The sequence below is a fragment of the Rhinolophus ferrumequinum genome, chromosome 24 (assembly GCF_004115265.2).
Source record: "Rhinolophus ferrumequinum isolate MPI-CBG mRhiFer1 chromosome 24, mRhiFer1_v1.p, whole genome shotgun sequence".
Classification (NCBI taxonomy): Eukaryota; Metazoa; Chordata; class Mammalia; order Chiroptera; family Rhinolophidae; genus Rhinolophus; species Rhinolophus ferrumequinum.
In genome coordinates this window covers 38,702,218-38,728,327 of record NC_046307.1, presented here as the reverse complement: position 1 = coordinate 38,728,327, position 26,110 = coordinate 38,702,218, and the positions used below count along the sequence as shown (strand labels likewise).

Here is a 26,110-nt window from a genome sequence, read left to right as displayed (position 1 = left end):
TTTTTTTTTTAAAAAAAATGGGCATTATCTAGAGATAGAAAAGCTTATAAAAATGAGCTTAACAAACACCAAAACCAGATTTCCATAGAAAGCAGAAAAATAATTTATTCCAAAAGATGGCAGAAATAAGAAATTCATCCCGAAAATATACTTTGGTGTAATTCTGTTGGGACAGATCTTCCCTTGAACTTGTTCTCCTACTGGCTGCTGCACTGGACTCGCAGTGTCTTGTGACAGCTTTGACACACTTCGCTGATCCCCATGTTGAGAAGGCAGGAGCCATCTTCAAATCCACAGGTTCCAAGGACAGAGTGACGTTTCTTAGAAGAGTAGCACCTTCCACCTTAGAAGAGCGCATAAACATTTTATGGCATCAGCACAGTGTAGATTAAGGAGGCACGTATTTCATCAAAGTGTAGAAAAGGTGAGAGGAAAAAAAGACTGCACTGTAGAATGAGATATTCAAATGTGGTGTGGACGTTTAAGGCAGCTGATGGCCGAAAACAGGTGAGTCGAGGAAGGTGGGTGGGTTTGGAGCTGATTCTGCATTTAGAGTTCTCTTCGTGACCTGCAAAACAAAGCCGTTCTAGTCACTGGTCTTCACACCATCCTCAGGAGGGCAAGTTTACCATCAAGACAGACAGTCAGGCCAATAATTCAAAATATACAGGAACTCAACACACACTTGAATTACAGTGGGTTCAACTAACGTGCAAGCCTCGGCAGGTGTTGCAGGGCTATGACAAGAGGTCCCGTTACCAAGGACAGAACAAACTGAGGGTCACAAGTAGGTCTGACTGTCATAGAAAGCAGGAAGAGTGAAGCTGACTAAGACCGATTGTACTGGAATCTAATGCATTCACTTCGGTTTCAAGAATCTGTATTTCCCTTCCCCTCTTACAGAAGGGTAGCACGGTTCCCACAGGCGAGGCACGCTTTTCTCTGTTGGACTCCTAGAGAGAGCAGGCTCCTTGGTACCGGAAGTTGCTCTTAGTCTGCCCCCTGCTCTTGCCACCACAAGTGTAGGCGACAAACGTGAGTTTCTTTTTTTAAGAGCTTCAAGCTGCACACCACCTTTGCAGGGCGAGCAAACATTAAAACAGGCATCTTCACACATCAAACTCCTAATAACAGTCACATAAACTCCTTTATGTGAAGCTTGTTTTATAATGTCTATATTAATAAAGCCACATATGCTACTTTTGAAACTAAAACAACAATAAAATGTCTTTCAGAGACAATTTCCACACAAGGCTTGAGTTGGCAGATAAGAGAACAAGCTGGTGGTGACACACAATTTGCCAGAATGTTGAGAGTTAAGTGCAGGGGGCTGATGGGCTAAACTCAATGAGACAGGGTTTGTGGCAGGCAGTGACAGGACTGAAGGTCAAACAGCATGTAGAAAACCTTGAGGTTTTCCCAGTCAGTGCGCGGACCAGGGAGAATCCTTGTGTGATAAAAGGTTTCCCAAGGCCCGAGCGCCAAGGTGCCTGAAGCAGACACGAGACTGCTGCTAGGTCTCCTGGGTGCAAGCTGGGACCAGCCAAGCGCCCTGATGGTGGAAAGCACCAGATAGCCGGGGACCTGCTACGGCAGGACACTGCAAATAAAGTACATTCACCTCCAGATGTAATCAGAGGGCTGTTTTTACAGTGTACTGGGAAGTAACCGCTGTGGGCCAGAGAGGGGCAGCTACCAGAGCTTTCTTGTGGCCCCCAGCTTTGGGAAACCTTCCCTCTAATCTGATCTTTTTCTTTCCTCCTCCTTCGGCCAGCAGAACAGCTCCTCTGCCCAGACCTGAGTGCCAGGAAGATTATAGAGTACATGAGAACACTGAAGTAGTGAATCCAGATGTTTCGTGTGTTCATTTTCTATGAAGAGCGCACTGGTTAGAATTCCTCAGCGTTTAGGTCTCTTTGGACAAATGAACAATTACCAAACGGAAAAACAGGTCTTCATTTTTGACAAACCACACAGAAACCGGGGATAATTTTCACTCAAGTTCAGTGATACCCACTTTAAGATAAATGTTGAGTATGACTGATATATTAAATAGCACAGATTTGTGGTTTGATTTTGGAGTGAATTAAAGCAACACATATTCTGATCATCTCTCTGATATGAGGTAGCCATTTAGAGGTGGGGGTGGGAAATGCAACCAAAGGGTCCACGTTCTCATTTTGTAAAATAAGGGAATCACTAAGGCTATTTTCAGATAAAACTGAGAATGAAGACAACATAGAAATATGAAGGCCAGAACCAGGAAGTCTGTTCAGGGAAGGATGAGTGAAGATATGTTATTCAAGGACAGGTCATCATTTTCATTTTTTCATTTTAGATAAATTCACAAAATAATTGTTTATTATCATGCGTAAGGTATGTATTTATTGTATGAGATTAACTATAAGAGGTATGTAAGCAAACTAAGAACGTGTGTATTTAACAAGTCAAGGCAATGCGCCAAACAAATGGCAGAAACCAGGGAGCTAAATACATTTAGGGAAAAGAAGAAATCACTTTGAAAACAAGTGGCCAGGAAAGGAAGTGCAAACACTTGCAAGCTGGACACTCAAAGAGAAGACATCAGAAAGAAGTAAGAGAGAATGGGGGAGTGGAGGCAAGAAAGCAGAAACATTGTTTGCAGAAGAGTATTTAGGAATCACTTTCTTTTTTTCCCCCACCCCCTTTCTTCCACCTCCCACCCCCACTCTGGTTCATGCCATTCTTTCTCAGTCTAGTTGTGTAGGACACAGCTCCCTGGCCCATGCTGGTATTATGAGCCTTGCGCCCCGCCCCCGCCGGCTGTCGCCAGTAGTCGGTGGAACCTGCTTTCTAAATTAATGATTGTCATAGGGTACAAGAGGCAGGAAAAGCTAATTAGGTCAAGAACACGAGAACAGTTAGGGCTGCTACCAATAGGTCAGGGAAGAAAACAAGGCTGCGAAGGTGGTTTGAGGGCAGAGTGGGTGGTATGACCGCCAAATTACAAAGCTGGATATAACCAGCAGATTAGTCATTCTTATCTCTTGTGGCTCATGGGACCTTTGGTGACCCTGACAAAAAGCTGTGCTTGCAACATGTTATACAGCATTTTAAGCGACATGTACCCACTGAATTCAGGGACCTGGGATTAAAAAAATAAAACCCTGCTGTAGTCCATGGAGAAGAATGAGTTTCCAGGGCAAGCAGTGATCTGTTTCAGGAAGAGCTCCATGGGGAAGAGCAACAGGGCCGTGTTTTGTAGATAGACTGCCCTAGAGACAAGGGAGACCCAACGAGCCACTGCAGAACACGTCAGAGCTGCAGTGTTCGGGGTCAGAAATTAGGGTGTCCACAGCAGGAAAGGAAAGGCAGATAGAGACGTTAACAGGACCGACTGGATTCGAGGAAGAGGAGAAAGAAGTGATCGATAGTAAAAAATCCACCTTTCCACCACAAAACACCTTGCACTGCTCCACTTGTCACAAGCACGGCTTCATTTCAACCTCTCAACAGGACACAAACCCCTCCAGCACGCTCAGCCTTCCTTGAAATCCCCACTCACGCAGTGCCATGCACCTCATGAGCATGCAAATATTTTCCGAATGCACAGAAAACCGCTCTGCCGGGGCAGAGGCCCAATTACCAATACCCTCTATTCTCCTGTCCGGACTTTGGAATAAAATTCCAACTTTCTGCCCCTTAGGGCTGTGGGAAACCATGTAAGCTCATGTGACGTACTACAATGGCGTGGTAGACGAACAAACATACAGGACACTGGGTCTGGAGCCAAATCCACGCCAAAGAGACCACACCAGCATCACACCCCCAGGGCTATAGGAAAACGGGTCAGCAACAAAACCAGCAACCTTGACGTGACAGTTCCACAAGCAAGGGGGTCAAGGTTCGCAGGGGCAAAGATGGAGTGAGCAATGTTCTTAGAAGTACTGGGCAAGACTTCCAGCCAATAAACATAATGTGCTATAGAACTCTCCCCATCATCAGCATACGAAAGAAAATCAAGGCAAGTAACGTGACCAAAGTAACAAAACATCAGCTAGATGTTTAACTGTGTTGTTCAGATCAAGTTGATTTCATCTATATAAATTTACTCTCAAGCTTTCATGACTGTTCCCCATTTTTCTCTTGCTGAATACCATGTCTAGCTTACATCTCCTACTTTCCAAATCTGGCCGCTTAAACAAATCATGCACAAAATCAAACACTTTTCCTTACCAAATGAAGACAGGCCTAAATCTGGGTTCTGCACTCCTTTCTCATCCCACTGTTGTGTACAAGTTCAAAGTTCAAAAGGGATTTAGTGCAGTCTTGATTTTCCCACCAAGAAAAGAGAAGTTATGTCTTGAGAGTTCTGTCTGCTCCAATGCTAGGCAGAAATTAGATCTCCTGTGCTGACTCCAAAGGCCTCGAGTATATGGTACCGCCATAATCACTACCTCAAATGCGGAATAAATGTAACAATTCGGGTTCCCAATTTGGGTTTGCTGGCCCGTGCCATCCTGCTTCCTGGCATTTTGTTTTTAAAGGAACAATATAAGGGTTTCAAGCAGCAGCCCCAGTTGGTGCTGTGGACCAGAGTGCAAACGTTAGGAATTCGTCATCAGGTTAACACACACGAGACTGAAAAGAATGGGCAAAAGAAGCCTTCAGATCCACATGCCCAGTGTTATCCAGAGCCAAAGATGCCCAATTCTCTCGTTACCAGGGAAAGAAATGAAGCTCAGAAAAAGTTAAGGCGATGCTAGAACGAGATCCAATTCTAAGATCACAAGTCCTCAGCTTTAAAGCCTAATCAATCCTTACCTAACATCCACTGTAGTTAAACAGGAAGGATAGAAAACAGGAGACTTTGAAGGAAAAAAATGGCAGGTTAAAAAAAAAAAAAATCTCATTAATCAGATGTTTAAAAAAAAACCTATATAAGAGGGAAATCAAAACCCCTTTGGGCAAAGATAGAACTGTAAGGGGAAAAACAAGCTGATTAGTTACTTTTCAAATTGGCAAAAATCCAGGAAACAGGCACTCTCATAAAGCAAGCTACAAAATAGTATATACCAGGAGTGACAAAAAAAATGTACACAAGTGGACACTTTGGTCAACGTTGCTCAAGCAGTAATCAAACAGTAATCAGAAGTGTCTGGACGCTGGTGGTAACCACTTTGAGCACCTCTTGTAACTGCAGATGTCAAACGTGACTTGAATTCATCTTTTGTTTTCAGTATGTATTGAGTATTACAAGTTTTCGTTTCTTAAAATGTGTCTACATTTTTTTGGCAACCTCTATATATCTCTTCTGTAACAGCTGTGTGTGTGCACAGAGGATGGGGAGCAAGACAGACACACACACAGACACACACACACACACACAAATGCATGTATTTGCTTATCTTTGCAAAATGAAACACTGCAAGGGTAGACTTCTCTGAATATGTCTTATTTATAATTTTGACTTTGAAATATGTTTTACAAAAAATAGTAGCAAAAAACAGTAGCAATTCAAAAAATAGTAGCAAATAAAAGAATTACTATGAATTGAACACAAAAGTAAAAACCCTGTAATGTTAAATTTGAATTAGAAATACTAACATGAACTCATGATTCTTTTTCTTCTTAAAAGTACACAGTTACATGGGGCGGCGGAATGGCTCAGTTGGTTAGAGCGTGAGCTCTGAACAACAGGGTTGCCGGTTAGATTCCCATATGGGCTAATGAGCTGCGCCCTCCCCAACTAGATTGAAGAACAACGACTTGGAGCTGATGGGCCCTGGAGAAACACACTATTCCCCAATAAAATTAAAAAACAAACAAAGATTTAAATTAAAAAACAAAAAGTACACACTTTCTGGCTTTGTCCACTATAAAGACTTAAAGCAATAACATCCCAGAAATAATGGACACACCTTGCGATCAGCTCTTGGTTTTTAAATACCATTCCCACTAAAAGGACCCAGGGCCAGCTAGGCTTGTGGACTGACTAGTGAACCAGGACCCTTTCAGTGGGAAATTTCGAAAGCAATTGGAAGACCAGCTGGTTCCAAGTCTGGGACATGAAACATACAGAGGGGTCTTGGGGCATCTTGATGTTGCCAGAGAATAAGGAAACTATCAAAGACTAATAGCAAAAGGACATAGAGCCAGTCTAGACAGGCTCCCATAGGTCAAAGAAAGAACAATTGAACATAAAATGGATAATAAATGTTAACTGACTAAAATTAAAGAGGAAAGAAAAGAAAACCTCACTGGATACCCTAGAAGTCACTTGGGCACCAACAGCTTACTTTGAAAATTAAAAACAAAAAGAATTAAGTATGTGTTCTGCTTTTCCTGTATGATCTGTATTTCAAGGTTATTAAATAACCTTAGGTGACGAGGGAAAGCTCCCCCTTATAGAAACAGTTCATCTCATCAAATGTAGAAGTCATGACAGAACTAGAAAATCACCGCTTTGCAATTTCTACTGAAATGCTTAATTCAAGCGAAGAGCATCAATGGATAAAAATCTCTGGATGAAAGGTTGACAGAGAACTTTACAACTGGAGGGTCCAGGCTGTCGTTACCTGAACCCATTAAGCATCTCAGCAGCACTAAAGAGAGGAGAGCCAAACACCGTGTATCTCGTGTTATGAAGTGATACGAAGGTCACAGTAGCATGAAGAAGCACCCTTGCCCAAAAAGCTGTACCAGAATCTACTCAAATAGCGCTAACTTCCATTTATCTAAATAATGGAGACAGAGGAACAAAGTAAATGATAGCTTTTCTGACTCTCAGCCCGTGAGTAAATCTTTCCATTATACCACTCCTTCCCTCTGATCCTCAGAACTAATAAAAGCTGAAATTTTAAGACAAGTTTTCAAAAAGCACCTGTCTCTATCAAAACATTCAGAAATGCTCTTAATTTCAAACCTGCCAGCCACTTCTTGAAGCTGCTGAATCTTACAATACCAAGTATCAACAGTCACTCTCCTGAGCTGTGTCGAAGATTGCATGCAGGCCTAATCTGTACGTCAACCTGTATTTTAAATGGAAGGGTACCAGCGGAACCTTAAAGAAGCTTATGGATAAATCCTTTGATAAAGTGAATGGCTTAAGTTCCAAATTTACTTCTGCTCTTCAAATGATGTTTGCTTTCAGCAGCCTGCCCTTACCAAGTGTTACAATGGCCACAGAATTCTGAGAAAAAGTCACGGCAACTCTAGCTGACTGACTGACAGCACTGCTGTGCAAGGTCAAGGGTAAAGTCACCTCAATGACTGAGCGCCGGAGCGGGTCCTCTTCCTCAAGGCCAGTGATGCTTGAGATACCAGATGGTTTCATTTTTCAACTGTGGTCCAAAGAGAGGGTTGAGTTGAGCCAGAATCGCAATCAACCAACTGAAAAATAATGGGGGAAGAACAACACAAAAGTGATGAAATATGAGGGAACAGGACCATTTTCAATTAGGACGAAAAAAATGTGCATCAGTAAAACTTAAGTCTATTCTATTCAGACCAAACCTTCCACACAAGTTCATAACAGATGGCACTCATGGGCTTTCAGAGAAATACACTGCCTTCATTTCGATACGTATTACATATACATAACACAGCCAGCCACGAGGCTTCATCACAGTACCTCTCTGTCTTTTCTCTCATTTTCTTAATCCTAAGTATCCAAGATTTCCTGAATTCATGTGATATCTTTACCTCAGACTGTTTTTACCTAATCTCAATGTATCACTACAATTTCCAGGCTCAGGAAAAATGGATGTTATTTTATCCATTCTCCAAATGCTAAGACCCACAAATGATATGACACAGCCATTTTTACTGATACAGCCAAGGTTAAAATTCAGCCCACCATCTCCCAGCTAGACTCTTAACGCTTGAGTGCCCCTTCTCCACTAAAATATGTAACACATCTTTTGGGCCCCAGTGGAGCTGAACTAAATGGGCATTTAACCCTCCCTGCTTACTTCAGAATCTAATTAACAAGCTATTCCTCTGTATTATAGACTAATTATGGAGGAAGTATCATGGTGTTATATTACTACCTCAGGGTTAGACGTGAAAAATAGCACATAGTCAAAACTGTCTAACATTTTCTTATACTGCTCACAAAGTTCAGTAAAATTGGTTTTATATCTGATATAGTAATTCATACATCCAATGAAGTCTGAGCATCAGAGCTAAGACCAAAGCCAGGAACAAAGACAGTATGCAAATGCCTGGCCATTCAAACCATTCCATGTTTTACTTACTAAACAAATATTTGATGAGCACCTACCAGGTTCCTGCCCCGGGGACAGAAGGGAGAAAATGAAATGTCATTACTCACACGAAGCTCACATAATATAATGACAGGAAAGAGAGAAAGTGGGATGAAGGAGTAGAGAATGGGGGAGGGAAGGGGTCCTACTTGCTAGGGTGGTCAGGAAGGTCTCTCCAAGGGGACAGGACTGACGCACAACACACACTGCCTTTAATTCCTATTCAAAACACAGGAACTTCAGAACTTCTCTTCTTTTGAGGTGAGGGGGTACAGTAACCAAGCCCAGCCTCCACGGAGGGATCTGGGAGAGGAGATTTTAGCAACATAATCTGGTACTGCTATCTTCCTTGCATGAGATACAGGGAACTGCTTTCTAGGGAAATGGGAGACACACTGTTACAGTAGTTTCCTTCTAAAATTTTAGGACTTTATCTTCCCTTGTAAGAGGGGAACTAGCCAAATTCAAACAGGCCATTACATGGTCCGATCTCTTCTCTTCCATTTGCCATTATTTTTAGAACTCTTCCCACCAAAGGATCAAACAGCCGATTCTGATCAGCAATGACCAGACTGCTGGAGAACCTGCCAGCACCACACTGCACAAGCCTGTGCCTACAGAAACAGTGCACCCGCCCTCCCCACCCAGCCCCACAAAAGGTGCTTTTGTGACCGGAAACATGACACCTGAGGAAATCGGGCCAAAATAGATACCTCAAGCTGACTCACTTTATAAACAAAACGTGAATTCAGATGAGATCCTCTGATCTGTCCTTAGAACCAGAGTATTAAACACAAATAAAAGACGAAGACGTGTAGTTGAGGTTTAACATCTGACACTGTCAGAACAGAAAGAGGAGGACAGCCCAGGCAGACACACTGGAAAGCTCTGTGACAGCAGTGAACACTACTGGTGCAGAGCTAAGAGTCATGGAAAATTCCACACAGACCCAGGATTTCCCCAATCCCAGCAGGCAATAGAAGCTGACTATAAAAAGTCGCCTGTCCTTTCGTAAGAGACGGAAATAACTGGCCAATGCTAGAAATCTAAATAAAAAATATGTCACAACATAAACTAGCCTGTTTCCTTTCTTTGCCAAAAATGCACACCAAATAACAGCACCCCGTCCCAGCGCTGTCTGTGACGTTACGTAGCAGTGGTTCTCAATCCTAGCTGAACATTACAATCACCCAGGAGCTTTTTAAAAATACAGATGCTCTAGTTCACGTGGAATGTTCCTTTTAATTCTCCCATAATAGTTAAGGAAACTGAGGCAGAGAGAGGCCAAGTGATTTGTCTGTGGTCACCATATAGCAAGGTGGTAGCACCCCTGAACCAGAAATTCAGGCAGACTAATGTTCCCACTACCTATTATATTGGTTACCATCTGAAATTTTGTAACTGACAACATTTCAGAAGGTATTCATTTAGCTACACCTGAACTGTCTGGGAGTTGAGGAAATAAAGAATCCACTTCTTGATTATTCAGTCCATCACAAGCCTTTGGTACCTGAGATAAAGAGGAAACATCCAGAAGCAGGAATGAAGTACACTTTGCTTGCTCAGATTAGCATTCAGAAACTTTGAATTTAATTTTATAATCTTTCATGCTTCGATTCAAGCAAAACATCTCACTTAACAAAAAAACAAAAAACCCCAACAAACCACAGTTCAAGAAAGTTCCTTGGGAAACAGCCCAGGCCAGTTCATTTGAATTTTCATGGAGCAATTCTCCCTCTGACCAGCTGAGCTCGCCGCCTTTCTGACTCGCGCCTGACTTAAAATCTCCCTTCAAAGCGGAGAGACACGGTGAAGAACTGGAAGGAGAAAAAAAAATCCAGTCTGCATTGATGGAAGAAGGTGGAGGAAGAGATTCTATTCCAATGAGTCTATTCCTTCATAGGTCCAAGGGACGTACCCTTCATATTTGCCCAAACTGTTCCACATGTCTCCATACCTGAAGTCCAGCCTAATAACCAACCACCTGAGAGTATGCAAACGCCTGAGCAGTTATAGTGCGGTAACACCTTTCTGCATAACTGGACTTGGCCCAGAAGTCAAGTCCATGTTCCTATATCTAAGGATGAGGAAACTAAGTCCTAGGGAGCGTACTGGCCCAGAGTGAATCGGCAATGGGGCCCAGGGCTCCCGAGGCCCACTATACCAGGCGGAAGCAAACCCAGCAGCCCGGGAGTTCTGATCTATCCCGCAGTCATTCACCAATGCTATGCTTCATGTCAGGCTCTGAGGCTGCGAGGAAAATCGGTAGGGGAGGCCACCCCACGCAGGGGCTCCCAAGCTTGTGAGACAGGAACCAGAACAACAGTGGAGCGTGCTTTGATAGCGATCCACACGGGAGGTCTCATTCTACAAACACCCCCGGTCACTTGTCATGCGCTCAGCTCCTGGTTGTTAGAATTCTCCAAGCGTAGAGGAGGCCTCTCCCGCAGAAAAGGCTATCCCTAGCCCTCTCAAATCTTGCTTTGTTCTTTTGTTCCACATTCAGATATGAGAACAGGGACCAGAGGCATGGTTACTTCCGGGGGACGCACATAACCGCCCAGCTTCCCTGTTGGAACGGGGAAGTCTGGCAAGGACTTCTCTTCTGAGCCACCGTCCCTCCAAGCAAGGGCCATTGCAGGAGTGACCTCTATCAGGGGGCTCTGTAGGGATAGTAGAGACGCAGGAGAGCGACTTGCCCTCCCTCCCCCGAGCTGCCCTCTGCCATATCTCCTCATCTCAGTGCAATGACACAAATTCTTTTGAAGGCAGCAGTGTTATGAGACGCTATGAGAAAACCCAGGACGCAGTATTAGGCAGGGGTGGCTTTTAACTCCAGCTGTACCAAATATTAGTGGAGTGTCTCTTGGCAAGTGACCTTACAACCCCGAACTTCAGTTTCCCCTTTTGTAAAATGAGAGTAATATCCTCTGCCTCAAGATGTTAAGAAATAAAGAGACAATACAGGAAAGTGCTCTGTGGAGTAGGTGACAAATAGATGTTTAATAAATATTAGGCATTCCCTCTTTCTCTGAGACAGCTGAAATGTATTCAAGCCAAGGAATGAAATACAACCTGCACTTTACATGGGAGTTTCTCAGCTGGCTCTGAGTCTCCACCTCCCTCCACCCCCCTCTGTGGCAGGCAGAATTCTAGGATGTTCCCCCAAGATTCCCATCCCCTGGCGTACACACCCTGTCTAAACCCAGGACAGTGAATATGATGGGATGGTCACTCCTGTGATTAGATTCTAAGACCCAGCTGGCTCTGAGAAAGGGAAATTATCCTGGGTGGATGTGACCTCAAGTGAGCTCCTGAAAGGGCCAGGACTCTCCCTGATGAAAGGCGTTGGAGCGTGTGCGTCACTTTACAAGTTTGTTGCCGATCGATCGGCTAGGGATGTGATATGTGCTCTGAGATAAACAAGCGAATTCCTTCTTTTCTCCTTTAAAGTGAGCCCAACGTTAAGCTGTCTCAGTAGAGGGAGCTGCAGGGACACAGCAGGGGGAGGGCTGGACGTTGGCGGAGTGGGTGAGGACATTTGGTGGAGCCTGTGCAGGCTCCAACCCACAACATGGTTGTTCTTTGATTTCGTAGCCTCAGCCTGAAACTAACCTTCTTGCAGCCCTTTCCACACGGAAACCAGAGCCCCTGCGTGACCGACAGGCTTTGAAGGCCTCCTGCTCGCACTGGCGCAGGGACCCCACTACCCACCCACACCACGGGTCACCCGCCCTCCTGCCTGTCCCCCAGAGGGCGGCCTACTGCTTCCCAGCAACTCCAGACCAGCTCCAGCCTGGCCAGACCAAGGAACTTCTCCGCTATCGGGTGGGCAGAAACACACCTTCTCCAATGAGGCCTGAACCCCTTCCCAGTTTGGCCTTCCTTGGGCCTCCCTCAGCCCTGGAGCACCATGTATCTTGCCGTTACTCTCTTATCATCCTTTATAATTATGTTCAACTTCCCCGGTCTAACCTACTGTGTGGTTTTCAGCTCCTTAATGGACTCAGATCGCTACAGGATGAATTGCTACAACCACAAGGAACTATGTTCTGCCACAGCCAAGGAGGTTGGAAGACGAACCGAAGCTCCAGATACGAAGGCACAAAATTGTTTTCCATTGATCTTATGCCAGCCCTCTCTCTCCCATGACCCTTTTACTACCACAGGAACATGCCCTATTTTTGCCAGTTCTTGAAATATCTTTCTTTTCCCCATACTTTCTAAACCAGGCCTTCTAGTTCAAAGTCTATAACAATCCTCTTCCCGGCCAAATTGTAAAGAAAAAGACCATAAAGTCAGAATAAGGAAAACAACTTTTTCATACAGCAGACAATAATATGCTAGGCTAGGTACCTTCCACTATAAATAGCCAACATATAAATATTTTAAATGAATCCATGAGAGAAACGTAAGCAATTCTCAGACCAAAAAGCTAAGTGAAGGCAAGTATCCAGAGAGGAGAGGAAAGTGACTGCAGGCTGCTTTCCGTACCTGGAGAGCACACACTGAAACAGATGTACTTGAGACCTCACAGGGCATGAGAAACAGCAGACAAAGCCCACGGTCCATGCAAGGTAGAGAGTCTAATGAAAGTTTCACATACCTCCCCACAAATAGTTGAGGTCCCAAATGGTCCTAACTCAAGGTAAGGATAAATCAGACAGGATCCCCATAAAATAAATGCTAGGAAAATCACCCGTCTCAAATATAAGAACCGAGAAGTAAGAAGAAAAACACTGACACTGAGGATTGGTGTCATGAAGGCTTGGAACTCAAATTCATTCTACATGGTTTTAAAAAACCACGTATCAACAATTTTACTTAATTTAAACCCACACTGGTGATGGCCTTAGGCATCTAGCAGAAGCAATGTAAATTCCTTCTGGGAGGAGCCCACCTCTACACCAGGCCTCAAAGAAGTCATACATATAAAATTAGAGAAAAATGAAGAGCTGGCAATCAAATATAACTCAGCATATATGGAAACCAGGCACCATGAGTGAGAGGCAGCAGACAGCAAACAGCAGGCACAGACCGGTAAGGACACAGATCCTGGAATCATCGGATACGGACTATAAATAAACTATGTCTTAAAGACACAAGATAAGCTTAAAATAGGTGCAGGAAGAAAGACATAGGGAGGGAGAGAAGAAGGACAGGGGAAGCACAACTGTAAAAGAAGCAAAAAGAATTTCTATAGAAATGAAAAATAAAAACGTCAATAGGTGAGGTTCTGGATCTGGTAATGGCAGAGTAGCTTTTACCAGACTCATCCTATAGACAATAATTATAAACTCTGAACAAAATATGAAAAACAACTACTTGATGGTACTAGAGATTGATAATTTCAGAAAATAAATTATAACTACAAAAAAAATGGAAATTTTAGAACTAAAACATATAATATACAAACTGAGAAATCCTTGGATGGGCTTACTAATTGACTGGAGATGACAGAAGAAATAGTGAAACTATCCAATCTGAAGAAATGAGAAAAAAAACTATTGGGAAGAAATAAAAACCTAAAACAGTCTACCATACATGTAACTGGACTCTCAGAAGGAGAAAAAGTATATAGCAGGAAAAAAAATAGAAGAAATAAATAAACCCCAATCAGAATAAATTAGAAGAAAACAACACCTACAAACACCATAGTCAAACTACTGAAAACTAAAAAGAAAGAGAAAATCTTGATAACATCCAGAGGAAAAAGAATGCATAAAGAGAACTACTCAAATTACAGCTAAGTTCTCAGCAGAAACAATAAGTTCGGAAGGCAATTAAAGAGCATCTTAACATTGCTTGAAAGAAAAAAAAATCCTGTCAACCTAGAATTCTTTATCCGGAAAAAAAAATCCTTCAAAACTAAGTGAACTAGACATTTTCAGACACATGAAAGCTGAGAGAATTTGTCAGCGGACCAGTACTACAACAAATCCAAAAGTAAGTTCTTTAGGCTGAAGGGACACCAGATAGAAACTTAAATCTACAAAAAAAAAGGAAAAAAGAGAGAGAGAGAACACTAAAAATGGTAAATATGTGGGCAAATATAAAAGATTCTTTCTCTTAATTTCTTTATAAAACGTATGATTCTTGAAGGTAAAGGCTGTGATACTATAGTAGGGGTTTTATAACATCTGTAGATGTAAAATAAATGATAATAGCACAAAGGATGGGGAGTAAATGAATTATATTGTGGCAAAGTTATTACATTTTACTCAAAGTAGTTCAGTATTAACTCTCAGTAGATGTGAAAAGTTAAGAACGCACATTGTAATCTCTAGAGCAAACACTAAAAAGAAAAATATAAAAAAGTATAGCTAAAGAGCCCTTAGAGGAACTAAAACAGAATACTAAAAAATATCCAATTGACCAAACATAAGACAAAAAAGGAAGAACAAAGGAACAAGAAACAGATGAGATAAACAGAAAAGAGCAAAATAATGGACCCAAACCCAGATATATCAGTAATTACATTAATCATATGGACTATCCATTTGCCAATTAAAAGGCAAAGATGGTCAGAATAGGTAAAAAAAGACAGCTGTATGCAAAAAGGCACATTCTAAATACAAAGACAGATACAATGAGCATAAGGTTACATATGATTATTAATATCAGACAAAATAAAAATCCAGTCAAGGAGTATTACCAAGGATAAAGAGGACATTTTATAATGATAAAAATGTCAATTTATGGGGCCGGCCGGGTGGCTCAGGTGGTTAGAGCTCCATGCTCCTAACTCCGAAGGCTGCCGGTTCGATTCCCACATGGGCCAGTGGGCTCTCAACCAGGAGGTTGCTGGTTCAACTCCTCAAGTCCCGCAAGGGATGGTGGGCTGCGCCCCCAGCAACTAAGACTGAACACGGCACCTTGAGCTAAGCTGCCTCCCGGATGGCTCAGTTGGTTGGAGTGCGTCCTCTCAACCACAAGGTTGCCAGTTCGACTCCCGCAAGGGATGGTGGACTGCGCCCCCAGCAACTAACAACGGCAACTGGACCTGGAGCTGAGCTGCGCCCTCCACAACTAAGATTGAAAAGACAACAACTTGACTTGGAAGAAAGTCCTAGAAGTACACACTGTTCCCCAATAAAAGTTTAAAAAAAATTATTTAAAAAATCCATAATGCAAAAAAAAGTGGAAAGGTGATTGTCAGGGGCTGGGAGAAGGGGGAGTGGGGAGTTGTTGTTTAATGGGGACAGAATTTCAGTTCCGCAAGATAAAAATATTTGGATATTGGTTGCACAACAATGTAAATGCACTTCACACTCATGAACAGTAAACTTGAACATGGTTAAAATGGTCAACTTGATGTGCATTTTATCACAAAGAATTAAAAAAATATGTGAGCTAGGAGCATGGAGCTCTAACCGCCTGAGCTACTGGGCGGTTCGATTCCCACATGGGCCAGTGGGCTCTCAACCACAAGGTTGCCAGTTGGATTCCTCGAGTCCCGCAAGGGATGGTGGGCTCCGCCCCCTGCAACTAAGACTGAACACCGCACCTTGAGCTGAGCTGCCTCCCGGATGGCTCAGTTGGTTGGAGCGCATCCTTTCAACCACAAGGTTGCCGGTTCGACTCCCACAAGGGATGGTGGGCAGTGCCCCCTGCAACTAGAAAACGGCAACTGGACCTGGAGCTGCGCCCTCCACAACTAAGACTGAAAGGACAACTTGAAGCTAACTGGCACCCTCCACAACTAAGATTGAAAGGACAACAACTTGACTTGGAAAAAAGGCCTGGAAGTACACACTGTTCCCCAACAAAGTCCTGTTCCCCTTCCCCAATAAAATCTTAAAAAAAAGAAAAAAAAAAAATTTTGGTATGGTCATGAGGCTAGACAAAGAGATCGATCAATGAACAGAAGAGATAGCCAGTATAGAAATAGACTAACACATACGTGTTCATTTTGTACAAAGATGCCAAAGCAATTTAATGGAAAAAGGAAATTTTTCAACCAGTGGTGCAGCAACAACTGGATATCAGTACTGGGAACACAAAACCACATTAAAGCTTGATCCCACCATTCTAGTGCCTGTGGCCCTCAGAAGCAGCCGTGCCTACCTGTCAAAGCCTCTCCACTGCCAAGCCGCTGTGGAAAGCCTCAAGTCCTCTCCTAATTACAGCAACTAAAAGAGCTAAGTTCAACAGGTCTCATACCTTTGCTTACCTTAATTTTTTCTGAAAAAATTTTCCCCCAAACCTCCCAGGACCATCTATTATGATCCAAACTCCATCCCCAGACTGTTCTGCTCATCTCACCACTTAGGATCTAACTTCCCGCCCTTCCTTTTCTTCCACTGTGTTCTCTGTACAAGGTGTGATCAAAAAATGTTTAAATTTTTAAAAATTTATTACAGTAAAAGACACATTGCCATTATTCCCCCCCCAAAAAATACTCCCCCTCGTTTTGAACCCACTTGTTCCATAGGTCTTGCCACTTTCTGAAGCAGTTTTGGAAGTCCTCTTTCGTGTCTTTAGTTGCGCTGTCATGGCTGCCTCAGTGTCCTGAATCAATTCAAAACGTTTACCTTTCATGGTCATTTTGACTTTGGGGAAGAGCCAGAAGTTGCACGGTGCCAGATCCGGTGAATAAGGTTCACCCACCTTATGACACCCCATAATGTTTTTATTTGACAGAAATTGCCATACCAGAAGTGATGTGTGACATGGAGCCTTTCCACTGTGATCACAAAATACGGTGAATGCCGCTAACGAGTGCCATCCAATGGAAAGGCAGGAATCTCCAATACGGGAAGCGGTGCACTGAACCTTAGTAACAGTGTGTGATTAGTTTCAACTTGTTCGGTGCCACCAGTTGGGTGTGAGCTACGGTTGAGAGAAGGTGCATTTTCAAGTGTGCCGTATTTCATCCTCCATCATGACAATGCTCCATATCACAAATGGCTCTGGTATATGCCAGTTTCTGTCCAATAGAAACATTACAGTGTGTCCTCATCCACCTTATTCACCAGATCTGGCACCATGTGACTTCTGGCTCTTCTCCAAAGTCAAAATGATTCCGGATATCAAGGCAGTCACGACAGCACTCACAAAACAGAACTTCCAGAACTGCTTCAGAAAGTGGCAAGAAGGATGGGATAAGTGTGTTTGAAGAGAAGAGGAGCATTTTGAGGGGAATAACAATGTGTCTTTTACTGTAATAATTTTTTTAAAGTTTAAACACTCACCATATTCTTTGATCACACTTCGTACCTTGCTCAAAGCTGCCACTCACTCACACACCTCCTTTTATTCTCCCACTTCCGGCTGCCTCCAGCTTCTCTGAAACCTGTCCCCCTCCCCAGGTTCTCTCAAGCAGGAAGGGCTGCTTGTTCGTACCCCAGTAATTCAGGCTTTGGCAGTAGGGGGTCTATTTTTAACGTCTTTGCTCCCCCTGTGCTGCCTCCAGACAGTTCTCTCCCACTCTTATGAAAAGCTGACCGCTCCTCTGGGGTATATGCCTGCTGATTTTCCTTCCGTCTGATCCCTTCATCCGTTCCAGTCACACCTCCTAATTCAACAGAGGAGGCTCAAGGTTGCCCCTTTCTGGCCCAGCTGTACATCTAAATGCTGGCACCTCAGCTCTGGCCCTTCCCTTCCCCTCCCCTTCCCTTAGGGCAGGGTGCTCAACCTCAGTGGTACTGACAGTGGGGCCGAATCATTCTTTGCTGGGAGGTGGCTGTCCCGTCCACTGTAGGCAGGACAGCGGCATCCCTGGCCGCTACCCTCCGATGCCAGCAGCAGCCCCAGGAGAGAACCACCGCCTCAGGACAGTCTCATTGCCTCAAATCTCTCTCCTTGTGTCCATTCCCTTTGATATCTCTTACAAGTTACACAGGCGTCTGTCTCAATTCTAGTATGTCCCCAACTGAATTTTTGTTTTGAAATTCTGACTTTCCTCTGCTGAACTATTAACCCGAACTGGTCGTACTGGCTTAATTCAGAGCTCAAACACGTCACGCCTCACAGAATCTAACCTTTGACTAGAACAAACTGGAAAGAGAAAAAAAATGCCACAAACAGAAGGCAATTTAAAAGTTCATGAACATATTTCAAAACATCACTTTGTTTAGGAAATCCAGTTTCTTTGAGTGTCTTCTTTCAAAAAAGGTTATTTTCAAGAATATATTACTAGCACCCACCAAACAGTGAAGGTTTCTTTGACTTTCTAATTTATGATAGGATTCCACCCCTTTGTGGAATCAGGTATGTAAAATATTTAGGGCTTGAATTCCACCAATGTTTCAGGCAGATATTTTGCTAAAAGGATACATGACCAGGTTTCGAACACAAAAAAGAAAAAATAATTTCAAAAAGTCTGCGCTATCCAGCTCACTTCCCCATAAAATGGCCTCCGGAAGTATGTTGGAACGCTGTGCTTGACCTTTACTAACACCTGGATGGCAGTACTGACCCACTGCTGACACAGCCATCACGAGCACAATGGGAGAAAGGAAAAGAGTGGTCTAGACAACAAGAGGAAAGGGCTCACGGATTGTTCTCAATTGAGTCATTAAGACTCAAAGGGATATAATTTCCAACCAAGTCCAAATATTCATCTTACATTTGAAAATGAAAACGAGAGGCATGAGACTGATTAGAAAGGTTTTTTGTTTGTTTTAAAGAGAATATCATGAGAATGCACTGTACTGCAAAGATGATGGGGGACCAGCAAGTCACAAAATGTTGTTGTCCTGTCTTGATTTAAGCTAAAGCCATTCCTCTGTGCGACATTTTTCTTCTTTTTAAGACCTCACCACCAACCTCAGGCAGCAGAGATCTTCAAAGACATTTAAAAAGGGCCTTTTCAATCGCAGGACACTCCCTGGCTCCTGGATGGGTAAAGAGCTGTCCTGTTGGGATTTCAATAGGAGAGTGAGTAGGGTCGTGTATGGGTTCTCGGTCACTCCCCTGGAATGACCGATTCCTGGGAATGCAGGTCCTTCCTCTCATGTACCCTTTAGAGCTGAGCAGGGATGGTGGAAGAATGAACACTCGCTAGTTCCCTCCACACGTTACCTGTCAGACTTCCATTCTAGAGGCTGAGCATCACCCAAGAAAACCTCTTTTACCTCTCTCACCAGAAAAAAGGCTAAACCAGCCAACGGTGGAAAGTCCTGATGTGAGGCAGTCAAACACCATCCTCACTCAGCCACACTTGTAGGGAACATTATGATTCAGCTCTAAATACTTAAACCTGCTCTTAAACAAGAGATGGAATGCTTGGCCAGAAGGTCAAATTCACGGTAATAACTCTGTCAGGGGTGGGTTTCGATCTATGCTAGGAACTAGAACTGGCTCATCCCCATGTTCTTTGAAAAACTTTAGTGACCAGCCCAAAGATGTAAGAAATTCATAGATGCAGAGTCACAGGGAGCCATAGCTTTTCATCCCAGGATTCGAACTGCTGCTTCCTACCTTATGGGGGCACTGAACCAAACTTTGGCCAACACCAGTCCTCTCCTTATAACCAAGTCTCAGGAGTCCAGAAAGGACAATCACTGGTTCAAGACCCTGAGAAGAAATCCCTACAAGGATGCATTTTGTGGTATGTGAAATACATCTCAATTAAAAAAGAAAAGAAATCATAAGGCCTCTGAATACTCTGAAACGGTTCCTTTCTCCACGAACTGACTGAAGACTCAATTTTTATTTTCTGGGGCTTGACTTGTTCTACTCTTCCTGAAAGGGGAGAAAGTAAACAAGAGCTGGAAACATCTTTACAACAGTTCAACTGGCAGTTCTGCCATTTCTGACACTCACAAGGGTAAAGAACAGCATTCCAAAAACATATGCTGAAGAATTACCTTACATATCCTAAAACAGTTTCCATTCAATAGTTTACATAAACTATATAATCTAGTCAAGATGATAATTATATGATACTTGGAACAATTTTTTTGAAATTAAAAAAAATTGTCCTTACTCTATTTGATTACAATTCTAGCTCAACTTCTGTTCATCAGATAAACACAAATCACAATAAAGAATGGCTTTATTGGCTTCACGGAGAGACATTTAAGAGACATAAGGAGGTTTCAAAACTTCACAATAGTGAAATAAAAAGTAGTACAATGACAATTTCTGGCTAATTATAAGCTTTAAACTTGTGGCAAATAAACTGTACTTATGTTGACAGAGGGAGAAGAGTATCTGTACAGTTCTTATGTAAATGGACTGAGCCGGAAAAAGAGTGCTATTTTCAATCTTAGGACACTATTTCTAGATGTTATATGGGGGACAAGCTGCGATGAAACTAAGCTGTGAAGTTTCAAAATCATGTGCCTATGATTTCATTTTCAATCACAAACATTATTATAAACACCAAGAATGATGCTTTTTATTTTAAGAAAAACTACTTACAAGAGAAACATACTTACAAGAGATAGCAGCAAACTGAACAGGTCACCAACATGGTTATGATAACTCTAAAACGAAAGAAAAGACAGGGATGTAAAGTACAGCATAGGGAATATAGTCAATAATATTGTAATAACGACGTATGGTACCAGGTGGGTACTAGACTTATGGGGGGGGTGATCATTTCGTAAGTTATATAAATGTCTAACCACTATGCTGTACACCTGAAACTAATACTGAATGTCAACTGTAATTAAAACATAAATTTTTCTTAAAAAAAGGAAACATTATTGGATAATTTGCAAACTATGCAGACAGAATGGTTCAAGTCCCCTTCCCAAATTAGCAAACCAGCATGGACTGTGCACCAAGAAAATGCATTTGAATCTGTTCAAACACCCATAGACTGCAGTGCACGCCAGGGTACATTTGGTAGAAGTTTAAGTAAATAATTAAACATGTATTTGTATTTAAAGGGTTATGTATGCCACAGCTTAGGTGTCTAATCCAAACTTATCTGAAACTGAACACAAAGGCTGCAGTGACAATGAGTTTTGACACCCAAATGACTACCCTATTTGGTACTATTCTCTACAACGAAATGGCACTATACTTCTAAAAATATGACTCTCTAGTGTTGACCTCTCCCCATCTCCACTCCTATCTGAAAAAAAGTTAAACCTGGATATCTGACCGGGTGAATTTCAACACTTCTAAAATTGAATTCATTATACTCATCCCACTTCTCTTTCCAAAGGCTCCCCCTGTCTGAATCTTCTACTCCCCAGAAGTAGCTCTGCCATTTCCACCCATCCAACCTGCCCCAAATCTGTCATCTTTTTGCTCAGGCCTCCTCTGCATCCTCAGTCACACCAAATGCTGTGGGTTAGTCCTGCGAAGCATCTTTCCCTATGTAGATTTTTTCCTTTCCATTTCCACCTTTAGCACCAAAATTCGGCAGGTTCACATGGCTAACTACTAGCAGGTGCAAAACTTCCTTCTTTCCCTTTCATTCTAGCCACAAACTCCTCAGATGAATCTTCCTAAAATGTTCCTTTCATCACATCACTCTACGGCTTAACACCTTTCAGAGCCCCCATCATCCATAGGAGCAGTGTCCAAACAGAAGGGTCCACACCCCATGGATATCTTCTAGACTGCAGGAAGCAAAATCAGAACTCCTATTTAAACTCAGTTTTAACTCATCCTTTAGAAGTTGTGTGTGTGTGTGTATGTGTGTGTGTGTAATACATTGGTACATCCATGCATTCATTCAACAGATTTTCATCGAGTGTCTAGTATGTACAGGCTCTTGGGAGAGAAGAGTGAAGGAAACAGATGGAAATCTCTGCACTGATGAAGTTGACATGAGTGGAAGAAGACAGACAACAAACAAGATGAACAATACACAAATAAGATCTATCTATCTATCTATCGGATCTATCTATCTATCTATCTATTGGTATGCCAGAGGGTTAATAAATGCTGATGGAGAAAAATAAAGCAGGAAAGGAGGACGTGAGCATACAGGAGTGAGGTAACAGTGCTGTATGAGACATGTATACATGCACACTCAAGTATTGATAAATTAAATGTGAATATGTCACAATTATTGATTCTAGGTGGCATTGAGTCTACAGCCCTCATACTCTTTCTACTTTTCTGCATGTTTGAAAACACTGGCGCTGACAACTCCTGGCACACAATCCCTGTGCCTCTCCCCACCTCCTCCCCTACTATTACTAAGGGAGCTACTGTGAAAAAACCTGAAGCTTTTACAGATCTGTGGACTCCTAAAGTGAAACGAGAGAAATCAGGAAAAACAGGAATGGCGGGGAAAGCTGATTCCGACAGACGTGGTTTTATCCTGCCCTTTTTTAGTTGTAGAAAAGAATGATAAAGGGGTTTGCCTAGGTCCATAGATTCAGAAGAGTTTCCCTTTTGCCCTTTTTCTCCCTGCCTCACCAGGTCCTGAAAACCTCATCACCCAATTTTCTGCACTCTGATGTGCAGCGGTCTCGCAGGAAAGATGATGTGACATCGAAGTCTCCTTCTTCCCTTCACACAGTACCTTTATTTATCTCCTTAATCAAGGTGTTTTTAATCGTTCAAATCAGAAAGGCTCTCCTGTATTAAAAATTCACCAGAGTCCTTGAAGCAATACAGCTCCTTCAGGTATTAAAAACAAAAAACCAAAAAAACGGATTTGCAGTCTTTTCAGGAGGTAAAGAGGAACTAGTCCTAATTCAGTACAATGAGGAAATGGGAACGTGGAAAAGTTAACTAAATTGTCCAAGGTCACAGGGATCATCCAGCTAGGGGCACAGTTTCTCAAAGTATAATACAGTAACTCCTAGGAGTTGCTGTGTTTTAAGACCTGCTCAATCCTGCCAAGAACGGGTAATCACAAGGATTGGAGTGGAGGTGGTGCCTTACTTAGACTGGGGTAACATTTCACTAGCAGGTTAAAGCTGAATCATGAGACTAGGACTAGAAACTGAGTAGCCCACGTCCTGCAGGAGGCAGGCATTTCATTACCCTGGATAACAGCGGTGGCACCAAGTCCCAAGGCTGGGCAGGTGGGCCCTGCGTGAGCAGCCTTAAGAAAGGAGTGGTCAATGCTACCAGCACATTCATAAATGCTTTTCTGAGTATGAAGGCTGGAAAAGCAGGCAGCAGGGTAATGAAACAGTTGAAGCTAGAAACAGAGAAGTACTTTGCTGTTCTCCAACCCCAGTAGGAGAAACCCGTCTGAGACATTAAATTTGATTAATACAAATTGTTTTAATACTCCTTCTCTTACAGGCTAAGAGATGTAAAACTCTATCTTACAGGCTGGAGAGATGACCCTACGTAACGTGTTTTATGGGCGGGAGGAAGGGAAAATGCTACCAACTGATAGAAATTCATCTACCCTTGTTCCTTTTTAAACAAATTATATTTCACTTTTAGCTACACAGACGTAACAGGCCTAATCCAAGCTCATTCCAGAGAGCAAAAGGGGTTCAAGTCACAAAACATTAAGGAATAGCATTTTCTTTCCTTTAATAAAAGCAATAGAATTATCCACTCAACAGATATTTATTTACTCAATGCCTACTATGCATGCAAAGCACTCTGAAGCCACCAATTAATTTCAAAGAATAAAAACATGGTGTTTCTGACAAACTGTGACTTCATTCTAAGTTTCACCCCACATGATCCTGCGCTGAGAAAAAATGACTAAAAGACAAAAGAGGAACTAAAAGGCAAAAAAAAAAAAAAAGGGTGTTCCAATAAAAGTTTACTTACAAAATAGATAAAGCTCTATTTAACACGTGAAAAAGTGTCTTTCTTAACCACTTACACACAGGACGGGAGCGCCCTCCAAAAGGTATGACGCAGGGGTTTCTAAACAATACCTCCTGCTCTTTGGTAATTAATCTCGCTTTAGATCAGGCCCCAGCTACCTACTGGCGCCACTAGATGCAAGGCCTGGGCTCGACGTTGTTGCACAAGCTTGTCCTGTGCAACTGCGACAACATAGGAGGCGGAAAGGGCAATTTGTTTTATTTGACCCCTTTCTTTCAAGTTCAGGCAAACGAGGCCTCATTTGGGTGGAGGGCAGGGCTCAAGGGGCGAAAGTCGCGTAGGGACGAACCTCAACTTCTTCTTGAGTCGGTATAAATCCGTTTCCGACTACACCCTCCCCACACAGGCCGGTGATGAGAAAAAAATTCCCCTGAACTCTCTTCCAAGGAGGGTCCGCCGGAGGTCACCTCCTCATGTTCGAACCGGGGATCACCGACGCTGCTGCGATGAAGAAGTCAGGGGGCTGCATGGGGTTCGGGGCCTGACTCTGGAGTGCGGGCCACCCCGCCAAGGTCTCTGAGCCGAGCGGGGTCGCCCCCTCCCCCGCCCGACCCGGCCGCTCCCCGCCGCGCGTCCCTCCCTAGGCGGGCCTGGCGCACTTACCCACGGTTGGGACCCTTAGGGATGAACCAGGGCACCAGGAAGCCGACGATGCCCCAGAACACACTCATCACTATGAGAGGCACCGTGAGGCCGTTGTACGCCATAGTAGCCCCCGGAGCTTCCAGCCCCTGCACCACCGCCTCACTTTGGTCCCACCCGGAAGTGTCAGCACTGGGCCGCGTGACCAGCGCGCGCAAGGACCCGCCTCCCGCGCCCCACGTGACCCGCGCGCCGACTCCGCCCCTCCAGGGGCCTGAAGGCAGAGCCCCGCCCTCCCCTGGCGGGTCTCGGGGCTACAGCTTTGTTGAGGGGACGTTGTTCACCGCAGAAATCCGGAGCCAAGGGTAAAGTCACGGAGGCACAGCCAAGTTTTCCAGTAAAGAGTAGACCTTTAAGGAAAAGAGCGTAGTTACAGCTTTATCTTCTCCTTATGCAACCTGTGTGCCAGTCACTACGCTATGAACTTCAAGTGCCTGAGTTCGTTTTGAACATCTCACTGCAGCCTATGAGGTAGTTTTAATGATCATCCTCACTTTGCAGTTGAAGAAAGTAAGGCCCGGGGAGGAGGTTAAGGATCTGGCCCAAAGTCGCACAGCTCGTAAGTGGCAGAGCCAAGGCTCAGCCTCTGATGGCGTGACATTCAAAGCCAGTGCTCTTCCCTCCCTTCACTACTGCACTGTTGTACATCTTGTGCACTGTGCCAGGTTCTGGGCTATAGAAACCAATCAGACCCCCGTCAGGGAGTTCACAGGCTTCTGAGGACGTAGACGCAAGCCAGCCACTCAATGAAGTGAAGGTAGTGGACAACTTCACGACTTTCCACCCCAGCCAGTCCTGAGCTGAGCCTTGAAAGCGGAGTAGGAATTAGAATAGTAAGGAGAAGATAAACATGGAGTTTCTAATGCTTGCCAAGGATTCTCCCATATGTTAATTACAGTATACCACAACCTTTGAACAGGAGTAAACCAATTCTCAGAGAGGTGAAGGAGATGGATAAAGCTCACGGGTAAGAAGCAAGATGGAAAGCAGATCTCTAAACTAAATCCAATGTGCTTTACCGTGGACTAGTTTCCTGCGATAGCCATCCGTCCTTCCCTCAAGTTACCTCTTCCTTTTTTTCTTCATCAAGTAGAATGGATTCTTAAATGGGAAGTTGGACCAATAATCTTTTAACATCTGTACCAACTCTTCAAACACGATTCCAAGCCTTTTCCAGACCAACAAGGTAGGAAACTCGTTGGTCACTTTTGTGCTCATACTGCTCCCCCAAAACTCAGCCTCAGTAGAAATTCTGTTGTCCTGAAGTTCCAGTCCAAGCACTGCTTTCTCCAAGACCTGTTTCATTTTGCTAGTGCATCTCCTGTGGCCTTGTACGCGTTTGTGTGTGTATCTTAACCAACCCTCTACTAGAGGGCAAACTCCTTGAGAACTGGCACTGTTTAACTGATCTTTGTTCCTTAGGGCACTTTATGTATAGAATGTGCTCAATAAACACTTATACAGCTGGACTGGTTAATTGAGAAAGGGTGGGATCAACCAGAACT

The 26,110-nt window shown here is 43.4% G+C and overlaps 1 protein-coding gene across 1 annotated transcript; it reads right to left on the bottom strand.

Moving 5' to 3' along the window:
* Positions 1-79: 79 nt before the first annotated feature.
* On the bottom strand, positions 80-24,760 carry ATP6V0E1 (ATPase H+ transporting V0 subunit e1). Its single transcript, XM_033096884.1, has 4 exons — positions 24,567-24,760; positions 20,633-20,680; positions 7,244-7,371; positions 80-568 (listed from the first exon to the last, which is right to left on the bottom strand). The coding sequence occupies exons 1-3, from the start codon at positions 24,668-24,670 to the stop codon at positions 7,278-7,280; spliced, it is 246 nt and encodes an 81-aa protein (XP_032952775.1). The 5' UTR covers positions 24,671-24,760; the 3' UTR covers positions 80-568; positions 7,244-7,277.
* Between the last annotated feature and the right edge of the window lie 1,350 nt (positions 24,761-26,110).

Excerpts from the sequence above, each read along its gene's own strand:
- ATP6V0E1 (XM_033096884.1), bottom strand. The coding sequence starts at position 24,670 with ATGGCGTACAACGGCCTCACGGTGCCTCTCATAGTGATGAGTGTGTTC. Across the intron at positions 20,681-24,566 it reads CCTAAGGGTCCCAACCGTGG|AGTTATCATAACCATGTTGG; the intron begins GTAAGTGCGCCA and ends CTTTCGTTTTAG. Across the intron at positions 7,372-20,632 it reads TCAGTTTGCTGCTATCTCTT|TTGGTTGATTGCGATTCTGG; the intron begins GTAAGTATGTTT and ends ATTATTTTTCAG.